This window comes from Narcine bancroftii, chromosome 6, assembly GCF_036971445.1.
Source record: "Narcine bancroftii isolate sNarBan1 chromosome 6, sNarBan1.hap1, whole genome shotgun sequence".
Lineage (NCBI taxonomy): Eukaryota > Metazoa > Chordata > Chondrichthyes > Torpediniformes > Narcinidae > Narcine > Narcine bancroftii.
In genome coordinates, this window is record NC_091474.1 from 11,264,477 (window position 1) to 11,282,058 (window position 17,582).

At 42.5% G+C, this 17,582-nt stretch overlaps 2 protein-coding genes and 1 long non-coding RNA gene across 13 annotated transcripts in view; 2 read left to right on the top strand and 1 right to left on the bottom strand.

Moving 5' to 3' along the window:
- The window catches only part of hck (HCK proto-oncogene, Src family tyrosine kinase), an 86,497-nt gene extending 82,901 nt beyond the window's left edge, over positions 1-3,596 (top strand). For all 6 annotated transcript variants that reach the window (XM_069883918.1, XM_069883916.1, XM_069883921.1 and 3 more), the window contains one exon: positions 1,879-3,596. In XM_069883918.1, the coding sequence (XP_069740019.1) occupies positions 1,879-2,081 (203 nt within the window). In that variant the 3' untranslated portion in view covers positions 2,082-3,596. The remainder of the gene's footprint in view (positions 1-1,878) is intronic.
- Positions 1-14,652, bottom strand: part of LOC138735703 (uncharacterized) — a 320,545-nt gene extending 305,893 nt beyond the window's left edge. For all 5 annotated transcript variants that reach the window (XR_011339892.1, XR_011339890.1, XR_011339893.1 and 2 more), the window contains exon 1: positions 14,524-14,652. This is a non-coding gene — a long non-coding RNA (uncharacterized lncRNA). The remainder of the gene's footprint in view (positions 1-14,523) is intronic.
- The window catches only part of tm9sf4 (transmembrane 9 superfamily protein member 4), a 45,965-nt gene continuing 42,927 nt past the window's right edge, over positions 14,545-17,582 (top strand). Inside the window, exon 1 of one of the 2 annotated variants that reach the window (XM_069883912.1) lies at positions 14,545-14,701. In XM_069883912.1, the coding sequence (XP_069740013.1) occupies positions 14,687-14,701 (15 nt within the window). In that variant the 5' untranslated portion in view covers positions 14,545-14,686. Of the gene's footprint in view, positions 14,702-15,164; positions 15,279-17,582 lie in introns of those variants that run through there. The other variant, XM_069883911.1, reaches the window with a different exon arrangement.

Sequence of the window (17,582 nt, forward strand, 5' to 3'; positions counted from 1 at the left end):
ATGCGGGCAGAATGCAGTAACTAGTGCGGGGGATGGTAAGTGTAGGTAGTGGCCCACTGAAATTTAACACTACACTGTTCATCTGAGATTGAATATCTAACCCCAGTAACATGGGGGCGCAGAGCTCCGGCATAATGAGCCAAACATCAGCAAGGCAATGTCCCTGAAAATTTAAAGTAACTTTACACTTGTCCCGTACAGTTTTTGTAAGTTCACTACAAGCTATCGATATCTTTCAGTTCGCTGGATATCTCCGTAAATTTAAGGCTCTGGCAACTTTCTCGTGGATGTAGCTGTCAGTACTTCCTGAGTCTATTAGGCAATCAAGAGTCTCACCATTCACCTCCCCCTTCATAGTCGATCGTTCCTGTCTGTAAAATCCCCCAAGCTTTAGTCAATTGAGCTATCACAGGGGATCTCACCTCGCCGTCACTTGAAGTCAATTCAGCCTGTTCGTCTAAAGATTCCCCCTTTTCACAGTTGTCTTCCATTTCTGCAGCTCCAGGATGCATTTTCTTGGTGCTTCTTCTTCTTATCAGTGGGAGTACTTTTCGCCTTACACGCTTTAGCGAAGTGGCCGAGTTTCCCACAATAGCTGCAGGTAGCAAATCGAGCCAGGCACTTTTGTCTGGGGAGCCAGCTCTTATCACAGAAATAGCATTTTTCAGGGATTCACCCTTTTCTTTCCTTCGGGGTTCCAGTACTCCTGGATGTTTCCTTTTCAGTTTCTTGCATTTCACTGGAGCATGTGGCACTTTCTCAGTGTTTTGGCTAGAGTGACTGCCTGGTCGTAGGTTAAGGGCTCCATCTCCAGCAGCCTCTGTCGGATGTAACTGGAGTCAATCTTGTTGACAAAAGCATCCAGCTTCAAGGCATTGCGGTGTTGCACATTGACTGTCCTGACATCACATTTGTTTGCCAGCGAGTCGAGGGCCAGTGCATAGGCAGCATCACTTTCCCCAGGTTTCTGGCGTCTAGTCAGCAACTGGTGTTGTACAAGCACCACGTTCCGTGGCGCCGCATAGCAAGCAGTCAGATGTTCACAGCCAGAGTGGTAGCTCCTTGCGTTACGGCGAAAGGAACCTCACCCAGCAAAGAATTCAGGTGGCTCCACTGTATCGTCTCATCAACCACGTTATTTCGAGCCATGTAGTAATCGAAACTAGTAATCGAAACAAGCAATCCAGTGGTTGAAAATTTCTCTGGCCCTTGGGGCAGACTGGTCGATCGTCAGCCGCTCTGGCTTGAGGGCTGCATCCATTTCTGCCAATAAAATTGAAGTGCCAGTTGATAAAGTAGACAAAGACGATGTGGTCAAACAATAATCATGGCTTTTATTAGCAGAAACTCATGGTACAATAATGAATGACAATAGGTGCATATACAGTTATACCCAAGGGGAGTGTCCTTAAGAGTAGAGATAATGCACAAGCAATGTTAGTACAGCAAGGCTCGCCAGAGGGGAGACAGGCTGCTTGGCAGACATTCACCACAGAACTCTTACTAGTTAAATGGAGGCTGAGTACTGATTTGGGTCTTTATTTAACATTGGACCAAAGCAAATGAACATTCCCAAAGGGCTCTATCGTCTACATTTGGAATTGATGCAATTGGAAAACTGCATAATGTTAACATGAATTTCGTGGGCAAATGCACACTATGTATTTGATGGTTGATGCCTGCAATCATGGACTTAATATTACTAAGCTAGAAATAAATTGTTCAATAAAGTGCTGAGAAAGATCCTTTTCTAAATTTAGGTTCCAGTTGATCAGTGAGTTGGGAAAATAGGCCAGAAGTTTCAAAGTTGTAATGAAAGAATACATTAAAGTCCATTGGCTTAAATCTAATCACCTGGTTATGTTGCTTTGTTTAAAGGAATGTCCAACACTGATGTGATTCGCTCATTGGAACATGGATATCGGATGTCACGCCCAGACATATGTCCCACAGAGCTCTATGATATCATGATAAAATGCTGGAAGGACAAAGCAGAAGAACGTCCCACTTTTGAATATTTGCAGAGCGTACTTGAAGACTTCTATACAGCAACAGAGAGCCAGTACCAGCAGCAGCCATGATGAAGTGCCAAGTCGGAACAGAGAATGGGACAATGCAAAAAGAAAAACAACTCATTATAGTTTTGACTCATTAAGTCTGCACTTGCATTTTTGCACCATGTCCAAAGTAAGGATAATTTTTAACATCATTAACTGTCAGCAATGTATTTTCCACGTTAAATATTTTCAATAACTTTTTCAAAGATGCAGTGGCAAATATTCAACAGAAGAAACTAAAAAAAAACCCATCAAACGTTGAATGCCTGAACAAAAGGTTTATTTTTGCTGAAATAATGTTTCAAATAATATTGGTACGTATTTTCATTGACATCACAATTTATTTTTTATTGTGCTCTATTTTTATACTGAAGCCGGTACTCCCAGTTGGATAGTATAGTACAGCAATATTCATAAAGAGAAGAATAGTTGAATTATATAGAACCACATCTTATTACATAACATAACAATTTACAGCACGGAAACAGGCCATTAGGCCCTTCTAGTCCGCACCGAACCAAACACCCCTCTCTAGTCCCACCTCCCTGCACAATGCCCATAACCCTCCATCTTCTTCTCATCCATATACCTGTCCAACCTTTTCTTAAATAATACAATTGACTCCGCCGCCACTATTTCTCCCGGGTATTTTCACAGATTATTATCATCGGAAATAGTGCCAGAATATGTAGAGAGTAATTTAAAAATTAGTTAATGAAAATAGCCAATGCCAATATGAAAATCATAAATATTTTCAAAAAGGTTGTGAGGACCTTCTTTTTCTTCCACGTTAACTAATGGAATATCTGGCAATTCCTTTTTTGTGTGAAGGTAACCAAAACCACCTGGCTCAGGGAAGCTCAAAGTGCCGAACTGTGTGTTCCACAGCTAACTTCTGACAGGATGATGTTCTAAGCCCAAAGGTGAAGGCCAGTCAAAGCAAAGGGCCAAATCCCCAGGTTAATTTGCCTGAAGGGGAGAATTTTTAGTTTTGAGCTGTTGGAATACAATCAAGCAGAGTCCACAGTCCAAACTGCAGTCAATGTAAAAATTGTTGTTTGTGGCATGAATGACAAGGGGGAAAACGTACTTATTTCCTTAATGGGAACCACCTGCAAAAGTTTGAGCAGGAGGCATTTCTAGTCCACGAGAACTGTCACTGGAGCAGAAGGAATACTCCTGAAAATGATCCATTTGATAAGCAAAGCGGTAGCTACTGAAGCAAAACCAATAAATTCAAATCTTATAAAATTAATTTGTTGGTATCTTTTATTATTAGAATATACTTGTTTTGAAGTTTTTAACAAGTGTGTAAGTTTTGGGATAATTTATAGTAATAATTGTTCTAGATGTCATTTGGATCATTAGTGCATCATAGTTTTACTTAATTAGTTCATGCACATGCTTTAAGATTTATAAACTGTGCATTTCTTAATCACTTGGCTTGAAAGTGTGAAAATATTATTTCAAATATATACCTATTCATAATGTATATTTGAATGAATGCTTCAAGTGTGAAATAAAGTGCCTTAATCTCAACATTACTAGTTTTGAAATTTGTCATATCAAAAATGTGAAATTGATTGTGATTCTTCAACCTAAAGTACTGTATACAAATTTGCATCAGACTTTATGAAGGTTTTTTTTACATTAGTTGTAATTTTCTGGATTTCCTGATCCTATATATAACATTCTGAAAACAGCAAATTTCAAGGTTATCAAGCTGTTGAAATGTATATTAAATATTTTCAGTCCTTTTGCAGGATAGCCTACTTAAAACTCTAGCACAACCTCCATCTTTGCCCCCCCCTGTCTCCTTTCCTCTAGTTCTGTCCTTCACTATCTGTACCCTTTTCTCTGTGTCTCCTTTCACAGAGCCAAAATCGATTCTCAACTTTCCTCTTAAAATATCCAATTAACACCCTTTGTTTGTTGATCTGGATTCTTCCCCTTTCCATTCTTCCACCTTTCTCTCTCGGTCTTTACGAGACGCCCGCTGCTTTTGGCTTCTAGCCTTAAGAAGTGCTCAGGCCTGAAACAGTGGTAGTATATCTTTACCTCCTACGGATGCTGCGAGAGTGGTTGAGTTCCTCCAGCATTTCCGTGTGTTTTTACTAGAATCACGGTGTCTACAGAGTTCCATATTTCACAGCTCCATGATTACCTTCCTGCCTAGTGACTTTTTAACCTCCATCTCCCAATTTCCGGCTAATTGATTTTCCTCACTATTCCCATTCTCTCCAGGTAAATGGTCCTTGTGCAAGGATCAGTGTTCTCTCAGGTACAGTATGATGTACCTCATGCATGATGAAGCATCACTGCCAAAGCAGCTCCCATAAAATTGACACCTTCCCCTCCTTGCAGTGCTCAGTTACTTTAATTTATCATCCCATATCTATTATATTCTCTTTCTGTTGAGTGCTGTCTCTCCTTCACAGTTTGAATATACACATGTTTTTATTCTCCTTGTTGCCTAAGATCCAGTCCTCCTAGGATTGTAGCCTATAGGACAAGATTAGGGGATAGGAGCAAGGAGTATGGCAGTATTGACTCCTGTTTGCTATTTTTATCATTTTGTTTCTCCATGCCATTTCCCGATTAAACCATTTCCCCTTCTCTCTTTTTGCCTCTCCTGTTACAAGTACTCTCCAAATTTTTGTTTTAGGTTATCCTTCCCAGGTTAATTATTTCCCAAATGAAAAGAGAGATTGAGGTGACTGAGACTGTACTCACTGGAATTTAGAAGAATGAGAGGGGATCTTGGAGAAACGTATAAAATTGTGAAAGGCATAGATAAGATCGAGGTACACAAGTTGTTTCCATTGATGGGGGAGACTAGAACTAGGGGATATAGCCTCAAGATTTGGGGTAATAGATTTAGGACAGAGATGAGGAGGAACTGCTTTTCCCAGAGGGTGGTAAATATACAGAATTCGCTGCCCATTGAAGAAGTACCTCAGTTAATGTATTTAAGACAAGGTTGGATAGATTTTTACATAATGGGGGAATTAATGGATTTGGGGGAAAGGCAGGTAGGTGATCATCAGTTCAGCCATTATCTAATCGAATGGTGGAGAAGGCTCAATAGGCCGGATGGCCTACTTCAGGGGTGTCAAACTCAAATTCACAGAGGGCCAGAATTAAAAACTTGGACTAAATCATGGGCCAAACTAAATATTTATTGAAAATTTTCAACAACATCTGCATGTTTTCTCTTCTTTCAACATATGTAATGTTAAACTTTTTCTTATTAAAATAAATGTTTAATAATAGTTTTCGTTAAACTCTTTCCAGAAGAAGCATTAACAAATGAGAAATAAAATATTCAATAAATAATATTTCTCTACAGCCTTTAAGCTCCTTTTAAATGTATTTTTTTTCACAAGCCAACAAGTCAAAAAAATAACAACTTGCTTCAATGAAAATCCAATCTTTCAACTATGAACAGTCCAAAGTTGACCAAAGAAAATATGAATCCAAGCTTAGCTTGCTACACTGTGATTTACTCTGATGCACCTGGGTCTAAACCAGATATTTGGCATCTCTTCTTAGATGCAAGTTCATCAAACTCTGGGGTCAGAGTTTGCCTCCCACCTGTCTTGAAAGGTCCTGTTTTCTGTCTTTCGTTTGGCCATTTTTCGTAAGGGGTTTATTACATGTGAGTTGGGCGACAGGTCGCAGGTGCCAATGAAAGTAAAGAGAGGAGGTGGGGGCAATTAGCGGGCTGACACCAATGCATTTGCAAAGCATTCTGGGATTTGTAGTATTAGCTGTGCATGCGCTATACTGGCGCGGCGGCCAGCGGGCCAGCTCTAATACATATTTGATATGATCTTGCGGGCCAAATATAATTATATCACGGGCCAAATTTGGCCCGCGGGCCTGAGTTTGACATGTGTGGCCTCCTTTTTCTTGCGTTCTTGTGAAACCTGGAATGCACACTGATAAGGATGACTAGGTCCTGGAACATGTGGGTCATTGGAAGTGACAGCCCATAGTGGCTCAAGAAGGAAAAACAAATATCAAAGGAGAAAGCATTTAAATAAAAAGGAAAACCCAACTGGCACACCGATTTGGAGATGCAGCAGCACCACCTATGGTCATAATGAATTAGAATAAATCCAAAGAATTTGGTCAGAAGAGTACAGAAGCAAAGCCCAGCATTATTATAGAACTAAAGTACTGGCCTATTCATTCCCACTAATTTTGTTGGCATTGGTCTAGCATTCTAGATCATACTGTACTTTGTGAAAGTCACATAAACAGCAATAATTATAATTGTCAGACTTTCCTGTATCATGTAATGTAATGCTGAAATTCACCTTTCAATTTCACCACAGCATTCCTGACTGCTGTAGTGAAAGGTGATGTAATTTTAAGCATGTAGTCCAGCAAATAAACTTAGCTCTTAAAGAGCCATTGACTTACAACCGAATGAAAGAGTTGCGCCTGAATGTGTGGATGCCACAACAGTGGAGGGCGAAGAAAAGACAGTGAAGTGTCCAAATAGTGTTAGGAGGATATAGATAGGCTAGGGAAGAACAGCACTCCAGGAGACACTTAACTCCGTGAGTGGAGCCTCTTCCTGTTGGCAGCAATATCTCCTAACAGAAGCTGCAGAAAGGGCTTTGTAATGATACAAATATACGTATGAAGGTCTGTCCTTTGTGATGTCTGTCTACTCAGCCTGGTCTGTGGGCTAAAGGCAAAATGAATCAAATGCTATCTTGTGTATCAAGTTTGGGTAGCCCTTTTAATGCAGACACCTAAGATGTGACAGAGCTGAGCACCAGCTGCTTGGGATGAGGATGTTGGGAAGGGATTTTGACTCTTACTTCCAATGGCTAAGCAAAAACATAAAATTGTATTTAAAATCTGACTATGAAGAATACAGTATGTGTGCGTAATTTAAATAAAACCATTTCCGGAAACCTGAATGAATAAAACGTTGTTGCTATGGCTAAATGTGAAATATGACTTTTATCAGAACTTTGAAATTGAAAATCTAACCACAATCTGATTGAGTTGCTCTGATATTAATCAATTTTTGGATGATTTTACTTTTGAATAAAGTTGTTAGGACATCCCTGGACAATTATTCACATTGTCAGGAAGATTGCAGTGATGTGACTTGTGGTCAAACAGGTTTGCTGGTGGTACAACTTGTTCTGCAGAGCAGATCTTGGGTGCTGCAGCCAAGATTGGGTCTTATCTCTTGCCTTTTATGTATCCAGTGCTCCCAAGCTATTTCTTGATATCACATGGAGTGAATCATTTTGGCTGAAGGCTGCCTTTTCGAATTGTTGGCATCTCAGGAGGAAGCTGAGGTAAATCATCTGGTTGGAACTCCCAGCTGAACAGTGGCAAATGCTTCAAACTTGTCTTTATCATCCATGCACTGGGTCCTGCCAATACTGAGTAAGGGAATGTTCTTGGACACTCCTCCTCTCCTATTTGTCACCTAATTGTCTAGCAGCATCCACTACTACATGTGCCAGGTCTTCAGAGCATTAACCCAATCTGTTGGGGCGATATTACTTTGCTCTGGCAATGTTGTGCTATTTTCGCCCTTCAGCGTGCTTGTGTTTCTCTGAGGAAAAAGTCAAGTTTATTATCATCTGATTGTGCAAAACATTCAGGCACACAACCAGAACATAATGCAAATACAGACCACAATGTATATGCAGGACATGTATTCAGATATACAAATAAATACATTAATTTTGTTTCAGAAATATGAGAGTCTTAGATGGTTGGTGTGAGCAGTTCCTTTGGTCATTCAGCATTCTCACTGCTGCAAACAAGCTGGTGGTTCTGGCTCTGATACTCCCGACTCTCTTTCCATTTGAAAGATGCAGTGTGGAAGGAGTCCTCAACGATTTTGTGCACCCTCTTCAGACACCAAGCCTGGTAGGTCACATTGATGGGGGTGGGGGGAGGGAATGTCCAGTGACCCTCTCTGCCCCTCTTATGGTCCATGGATTGACCTTCGATCCATTTCTCTGCAGCAACCGCACCACACTGATGTAGCTGGCCGCGACGCCCTCGATAGAGCTCCTGGAGCAGGTTGACACGATGATGGCCAGCAGCCTTGCCTGCTTCAGTCTTCTCAGGAAGTGCAGTCACTGTTGTGCCTCGCAGACAAGTGAGGAGGTGTATGATCAGACTCCCGAAACAAATACTCTGCTCTTCATTTTCTCATAGGAATCAGATTACCAGAATCAATTCAAAAATATTCTCAAACCTTTCTTCACAAACTCTCGGAGGAGCATTCAAGGTGACAGAGAATACCCTGAGAACATGTATCAGAACCACATGGAACTTCAACATAAATGGCAGAGGTGCACCAGCTCATAGACTACCCAACCACCTTATACCTTGATGAAGGATTCAAGCCCGAAACGTTGGTCATGTATCTTTATCTTTGATGTATTATGTACACTGTTTGACCTGCTGAGTTTCTCCGGCTTTGTGTGTTTTACTTCAATCACAGTATCTGCAGACTTTTGTGTTTTACTCCTATCCAATCACCTTTTGCCCCCTCGGTGTCAGAATCTACTTGCCCCACAATGGCCCCGTCAACTACCTCTGAACCCAGTGAATTTGAATGAAAACAAATGATCTTTATCCCAAGAAGAAATGTCCTGGATTCCAGGTTCACCAAATTTGCACATATTTTCAGGTGTGCCAGTTGCTCTTCTTCCCAACTCAATGAACCAGGATTGAATACTTGCTTTTATAGCAATTGAAGTGGAAGGAACACACCAAGCAATGAGGTGATGCATTGAGATTGTGTATATTTCTGTTGCTGCAGAAGGTCCACGATGGCTGATGGATAGCTTCCAAAACTCACCTGTCCCTATCCCATTTAGAATGATCGAGGTGCCATAGTATTTGATGGAATGTGTGAAGACTGGATTTCATCACTTTGGAGAGTGCAGTGGTCACTCCCTCCAATTCTATCATAGATTGATGCATTTGCCACAGGTGAGAACATGGCCAGACTTGTCGACGCGGGAGTGGGCCTGCCTCAGAAACATGGTTAAGGAAGTCTATCCTCCCTGTGGGATCATTCACAACTTCCCGCAGCCTAATCTATTAATTATGGCCTTCAGATCATGGCCAACTCGGTCATTTCTGGTCTGGATGGACATGGAATTTTCTAACTGCTTTTTCTGTCATACTTCAGATTCTCAGAGGACATAAAACGACATCACAAACAATCCTGAGATTCTTTTTCCTGTGGGTAAACACCATTGTTCTTGCTCCTTCCTGGGCTTCTATCAAATGTTGTTCCACAAGGAGAAGCTTTGAACTATCAGCTGAGGAGTGGTGGCTTGTGGGGATCTAGAGGGGGTTTCATTGTCCAGGTTTGACCTGATTCCATGAGGGGTTAAAGCAGTGGTTCTTAACCTTTTACTTTCTATTCACGTACCACCTTAAGCAATCCCTCTGCCATTGATGCTCTGTGATTAGTAAGGGATTCCTTAAATTGGTATGTGAGTGGGAAGGGAAGGTTGAGATCGACTGCTCTAAACCTAATTTTACTGAAATGTTTTGCATGAGAAAAATTGTCATTGCCCCCATTTCCTTTGGAATAACAAGTCATTAAAACAGTGGTTTTCAAACTTTTTCTTTCCACCCACATCCCACCTGAAACAATCCCTTACTAATCACAGAGCACCTATGGCGTCGGGATTACTTTTGTGAGTGGAAAGAAAGAGGTTGAGAACCACTGGTTTAAAGGGTCTGGAGTTAATGCTGAAAACTCCAGTGGTAATTCTTTCCTGCCAGTTTTTGACATCTTTCTGGAAGAATTTGTGCTAACGATCCAGGACGTAGTAATGGATTTACAAAGGAGGAATGATGGTGAATTATGCGTAGATTATGATTTTGTGCAGACAACTTTATCAGGCTGTTGCTTCACTAAACTGTGGGACTGTTATTTAAAATTCAGACACCAACGCTCAATTGCTTGTGAGCAGGACTTTGTGAGCTTGTGGCTGGCAGCCACATTGTCCGACCGACTAGACAACAGAAAAAACAGTTATTGGCAAAGAAATAATAGTTGGATAGGCAGAGAACAAAAGTATCAGTCTTCTCAAATTTCCAGTGAAGGAAATTGCAACTCAATCATGAGAGCCATGGATGACATCAATGGGAAGCATATCTTTGGCTTGGCTTCGCGGACGAAGATTTATGGAGGGGGTAAAAAGTCCACGTCAGCTGCAGGCTCGTTTGTGGCTGATAAGTCCGATGCGGGCCAGGCAGACACGATTGCAGCGGTTGCAGGGGAAAATTGGTTGGTTGGGGTTGGGTGTTGGGTTTTTCCTCCTTTGTCTTTTGTCAGTGAGGTGGGCTCTGCGGTCTTCTTCAAAGGAGGTTGCTGCCCGCCGAACTGTGAGGCGCCAAGATGCACGATTTGAGGCGATATCAGCCCACTGGCGGTGGTCAATGGGGCAGGCACCAAGAGATTTCTTTAGGCAGTTCTTGTACCTTTTCTTTGGTGCACCTCTGTCACGGTGGCCAGTGGAGAGCTCGCCATATAACACGATCTTGGGAAGGCGATGGTCCTCCATTCTGGAGACGTGACCCATCCAGCGCAGCTGGATCTTCAGCAGCGTGGACTCGATGCTGTCGACCTCTGCCATCTCGAGTACTTCGACGTTAGGGATGTAAGCGCTCCAATGGATGTTGAGGATGGAGCGGAGACAACGCTGGTGGAAGCGTTCTAGGAGCCGTAGGTGGTGCCGGTAGAGGACCCATGATTCGGAGCCGAACAGGAGTGTGGGTATGACAACGGCTCTGTATACGCTTATCTTTGTGAGGTTTTTCAGTTGGTTGTTTTTCCAGACTCTTTTGTGTAGTCTTCCAAAGGCGCTATTTGCCTTGGCGAGTCTGTTGTCTATCTCATTGTCGATTCTTGCATCTGATGAAATGGTGCAGCCGAGATAGGTAAACTGGTTGACCGTTTTGAGTTTTGTGTGCCCGATGGAGATGTGGGGGGGCTGGTAATCATGGTGGGGAGGTGGCTGATGGAGGACCTCAGTTTTCTTCAGGCTGACTTCCAGGCCAAACATTTTGGCAGTTTCCGCAAAGCAGGACGTCAAGCGCTGAAGAGCTGGCTCTGAATGGGCAACTAAAGCGGCATCGTCTGCAAAGAGTAGTTCACGGACAAGTTTCTCTTGTGTCTTGGTGTGAGCTTGCAGGCGCCTCAGATTGAAGAGACTGCCATCCGTGCGGTACCGGATGTAAACAGCGTCTTCATTGTTGGGGTCTTTCATGTCTTGGTTCAGCATCATGCTGAAGAAGATTGAAAAGAGGGTTGGTGCGAGAACACAGCCTTGCTTCACGCCATTGTTAATGGAGAAGGGTTCAGAGAGCTCATTGGCAAAGAAATAATAGTTGGATAGGCAGAGAACAAAAGTATCAGTCTTCTCAAATTTCCAGTGAAGGAAATTGCAACTCAATCATGAGAGCCATGGATGACATCAATGGGAAGCATATAAAGAAAGACAATTAGTAGAGATCAGTTCAAAACTTGTGTCTGGGGCACTTCGGAACAGAGTTCAGGACTCCAAACAAAAACAATGTGATTTTGGATTTGGAGTTTCACCATCGCGGTTATGACCTGGGTGGGGGGACATAAGTTAAGTTGGAGGGAAACTTGTGAGCCATGTTTATGTCATAGAACCATAGAAACTTACAGTGGAGAAAGAGGTCATTCAACCATTGTGTCCACATTGCCCATAAACAAACTAGTCAAGCTAATCTCATTTCTCCTCATTCATTGAATGTGATAGGGTTTCTGCTTCGACTAGGCATTCAAAACACACACTCTTTGGAATAATTTACCTCTAATTTTTCTAATACATGTCCTTTAATTGTTGATTTCTCTGTTATTCATTCTTCTCCCAGTGCCCATTATTCCAAAGTTTAAAAAAAAATGAAACTCCTCCCAGGCCATCTATTTTTATGTTGCCAGATTGGCAACATTTCATCAATCTCCACTGGATCATCTCTAGTCATCCTTCCTGCAATTTGATGACCAAAATTTTACTGTACTCTCGTTAAAGTCTAATTCGAGTTTCACACAATACTAGTCTGACTTACCTATTCTTCTGTGTCTCTCTGCTGCCTTCAATAAATTTCCACTACAAAAGTCTCTCTATTCCTTTACATTTTTCATACCCTTGCTTCCCTCGCTTTGCTCAAAATGCATGATTTCACACACCTCGTGATTAAATTCCAATTGCCACTTAACCTTTCTATTCACTTCATCTCTGCAGATGACAAATTTCTCCCTCACTATCAAGAGTGACATTATCTGCAAATGTCTTATTTTGCCCATTCATCTCCACCTAAATCATTGGGAAATGCTACTGAAGCACTGACCGAACGCAGAAGATACAAAACGTATCTGCAAGTTATAAACAACAGTTGATCATTACCCTTTCCTTTCCACCTCCTAATTTATTTTCAATCTACTGAAATACTTTTCCTTGAAATCCATGGACTACTAGTTTCCTAATCATCCCGTCATTAAGATCTATAAAACCTATGTCGATGAAATGACATAGGTTTGATATAGCCAACAAAAAGTTACATTGAGTTAATCAGATAATACCTTTCCATTTTGATAATGTTTGTCACATGCATTATTCAATGTACATATGCACTAATATTCTTGCTGCAGCCAATCAGGTACTTCACCAAAAAAACCACAATAGTTTACATTAAATACCATAGATAATAAATATTCAAAGTTACCATAGTGCAAGAAAAATGTGGTGCTACAACAGTGCAGGTCTTTTAGTGATGTTGGAGCAGTCCATGATTCTTTTTTCTTTGGCTTGGCTTCGCGGACGAAGATTTATGGAGGGGTAAATGTCCACGTCAGCTGCAGGCTCGTTGGTGGCTGACAAGTCCGATGCGGGACAGGCGGACACGGTTGTCCATGATTAGTGTAACAAGAATAAGCTGGTGGAAAAGAAACTGCTCCTGAACCTAGAACCTGGAGATGTTGGTCTTCAAGCTTCTGTTACCTTCTACTCAAAGATAACAGTGAGAAGGGATTGTGACCGAGGTGATAGTTTTTTTTTAATGACGTTGGCTGCCTTCTTAAGGCTGACTTCACATCCATGTGAAGTCAGCGCCTCTGATAAATGTGGTTTGGCTATGTTTGCTGTCCTCTGTTAATAAGCATTCCTGGGCACTGCAGTCAGTATAATTTCCACAGTGCGCCTGTAGAAGTTTGACAGAGACATCAAATCTTAAAAAACTTCTTAGAATGTGGAGGCATGGGTGGGCAAGAAACAAACTGCTGGAAGAATGCAACAAGTTGAGCTGCAACTGTGGGTGGAAAGGAGTTGTCAAGACTTTGGCTCAAGATCTGAACCATAAACGATTGCCTCTCCCCACAGATGTTGCTTGACTCGCTGAACTCCTCCGAAAGTTCATTCTTTGCTCTAGATTCCAGCATCTGTAGTGATTTGAATTACCCATTGTCATGTGTGCAGCAACAAGCTTTGATTTGTCTTCTAGTCAGCCTGTAGTGCAAAATAAAAGTCCAGAGTATCATGTGACAGAGAAATAAATGTTCAATTAAAAACAGGACAAGGTCAGCATCAATTTACAAACCAAAGGTCCATTTAATCGTCTGACAACAGTGGGAAAGGCAGAGAAACAATTGGGTCCTGCAATAGGTATTGTTTTTCTGTCTCTGTGTGATGTCAGGTGGTATTTTGCACCAAGGACTGGAGAACACTTGTCCTTGAGCAATCAGATGACCATAAAGTTGACTTGAACTTGTTGATTTTTGAAATGTACTCCCAAAAGGGATATTTGAAGCTTATTACTAATACCCATCTTCAAAGGCAGTCAATAAAAAGATGTTGGGTCAGGCTATGAAAGAGTAGGCCAACTGTGCCAAGAGTTCAATGGTGAACGGCCGCCTTCTGCATTGTACCCATGGAACACAGAAAGGGACCCGACGCGAAAGGAATGACGGGCTCTTTCTCTACATGGACGCTGCCCGACCCCTTGTGTCCCTTCACCTCCCTCTGTGATCCCAAGTCTCCTTTCCCTGCTCTCCACAGGGTGTGGGGGATGGGGTGTGGGGGATGGGGTGTGGGGGATGGGGGTGGGGGGTGGGGTGGGGTGTGGGGGATGGGGTGTGGGGGATGGGGGGGTGGGGTGTGGGGTGTGGGGGATGGGGTGTGGGGGATGGGGTGTGGGGGATGGGGTGTGGGGGATGGGGTGTGGGGGATGGGGTGTGGGGGATGGGGTGTGGGGGATGGGGTGTGGGGGATGGGGTGTGGGGGATGGGGTGTGGGGGATGGGGTGTGGGGGGTGTGGGGGATGGGGTGTGGGGGATGGGGGGGTGGGGTGTGGGGTGGGGGGGGGGTGGGCAACCATTCCGGAAATGCAACCTCAACAGCGAGAGGAAATCTGAATAAATACTTGCTTTTATATTCCACCGTCAATGCTGAATGAGGGTGGCGGGAAAGCCACTGAGCAGCAACATCCTTCACCAAGGGAACCGTCCCAGCCGGTTGCCAGCGCCAGCAAGGAGGAGGCGGGACCTGACCGACATCCGATGACGTATGATATGACACGTGGATTCCAAGATGGCGCCGAGGAGGGTAAGAGTAAAGGTGTCTTCCCACCGATGGCCTCCGGGCTGATTGGGTGGGCTGGGCTGGGCTCGGCGGAGGGGATTGTCCGAGCGAGCGCCGGTCTGGGGTCTGGGGGTCCTGGCTGACGGGAGCTGCGAAGCGATGGGGAGGCCTGTTCCGGTGCCGTCAGCCAGGCACGGCCTAAAGAGACGAGCTGTCGGCTCAACCTGAGGAGGCAGCATCTGAGTGGGGCGGGGCGGGGCGGGGCGGGGCGGGGGGTAACTGGCGAGCGGGGCAATGTGGACACGGGCTGTACTTGTCTGAGCCGTCCATCCCGTCACAGCTCGTGTGTCGGAGCAGACCTTTTATCGGCTGTGATTGTGGGTCAGTTTCAGGCTGGACGAATCTCCTAGCACTAAATCCCTTCACGGAAGCGTATCCATGGCATTGCAGTAGTTGCACTGTGCATGTAGCTGGTGTACTTGACAGGATCGGACCTGGAGATGTTACTCACCAAGATTGCTATTTCAATCGAAGAAAAATGCATGGGCTCTTGGAAACCAGGGCCCTCGCTGGGGCGCTAGGCCAAGTTGAAGAATTTCATGTATGTTACATTCCAAATGTAGAATGACTTGGCGATCGTGGAACTTTTACCTTCACGTTATTTTGTTTTCTACGTCATCTTCAATGTGTTGGTTGTTTGCCGGCTTTGTCATTTTAATCCCATTGGAGGTACTTTATTTAGTATGTCGGTGGTGTGATTGGAGGTTCCGGGAATTTGTCAGTTTAGTGAACTTTGTTTAATGTTTGGAGAAGGGATTGACAAATTGTGTGTTATTCAAGGGATCTTTTTTGAATATTTTTAATTCTCAGTTTGACATACAGAGTCCATTCTTGTCTCCCCCCCCCCCCCGATACAACTGAGAATAAGGTTAAATAATTAAACAGATACAAAAAAACACAAATACTGATGGGTTCAATGACCCCTACAGAAACCTAGTGAAAAGCATTGGAAAAACAACCAAGGTGACTAAGTAACAAAATATAAGGAATATATAATATATATATTTTATATATATATAATCTTCTTTCTTTGGCTTGGCTTCGCGGACGAAGATTTATGGAGGGGGTAAATGTCCACGTCAGCTGCAGGCTCGTTTGTGGCTGACAAGTCCGATGCGGGACAGGCATATATTTATATATATAATATATATTATATCTAAAATATATATATATATTATATATGTTATATAAATAAATATATTTATTATATGATATGTATTTTATATTATATATAATATATATATAATATTTATATATATATATCTTATATATTATATATATATTATATATAATATATTATATATATAATATATATTTTATATATAGATATATATATATATTCACACACAGAGATGGGGAGATATAGATATGTGTGTAAAACTACAAGAGCATGTCGTCTGTTCCCAATTGTTTCTCTGCTGCAATAATTATAAGGGTTTTCCATTCATTAGCAGTTCACTCTGTTAAAGTTATTGATTATGAAATCACAAGTGTAATTTATTATTTTAAAATATGCATTTGATTGTATTTTCTTTAAAATCGTTTTCCAAAAATATTTCATGAAGTAATTGCTTTTAGTTTTTTTTTTAAAGTTGTGTACATATTTGACTTGGTTAAGGATTTGGGAGAGCTCAATGGGGGCATGAGAAGGTTTTGGCATGTAGGATTAAGGAGAATGCAAAGCGTTCTATGCATATATGAAGAACTGAGGGACGACAAGAATGAGGGTCAGGCCACTAAAGGATAAAGGAGGTGAAATGTGACTGGAGGTGAAGAAGGGTGGGGAGATCCTAATCTCGATCAGGGTGAGGTTGGAATAGAACAGGCCTGCGTGTTGGACGATGTGGAGATTAAGGAAGAGGAAGTGTTGAGTTTTAGAAACATCAATAAGTTCCTGGGACCAGATGTGATATACCCCAAGTTGCTCTAGGAAGTGAGAGAAGGGATAGGTGGGGCAGTAGTGATGATCTATGAATCCTCTTCGGCTGCAGGGGTTGTGCGGAGGATTGAAAAATGGCAAACGTAGTCCCTTTGTTTTTAACAAAAAAAGGTAATAGGGAGAATCCTGGGAATTATAGTCTCACATCTGTGATAGGCAAACTATTGGAGAAGATTCTTAAGGATAGGCTCTATGAGCATTTAGAGAAATGCAATACTCAAGGATAGTTAGCATGGATTTGTGAAGGGAAGGTCATGCTTCATGGGCCTAATTGAGTTTTTGAGGAGGTAATAACAGAAAAAAGGGAGAGCGATAGATGTGATCTTCATGGATTTTAGCAAGGCATTTGACAAAGTCACCCACGTGAGACTCATCCAGAAAGTTATAAAGCATGGAATCAATGGAACCTTGGCTGTGCGGATAAAAAATTGGCTTGCAAGAAGAAAGCGCGGAGTAGGAGTGGAAGGAAAGTATTCTGCCGGGAGGTCAGTGACTAGTGGAGGGCCGCAGGGACCACTGTTCTTTGTGATCTTTATAAATGACTGGACAAAGAGGCAGAAGGATGAGTCATTCATTTTGCAGATGACACGAAGGTTGGAGTAGTTGTGTATGGAGCTGAAGGTTGTTGTAGGTTACAAGAGGATATAGAAAAGATATAGAGTTGGGCAGAAAAGTGGCAGATGGAGTTCAATCTGGGTAAGTGTGAGGTGATGCATTTTGGAAGAACAAACCAGAAGGCTGAGTACAGGGTTAATGGTCGGTTAGTTAGGATGAACAGAGCGGCCTTGGGGTTCAAATCCATACATCCCTCAAGGTGGGTGTCTGAGAGGGAAATGTTTGTGTGTATTTGGTTAATATGGTTCATAGTGTAAAAAAAAATTAAAAGAAGGTGGGTGTCTGGAATGC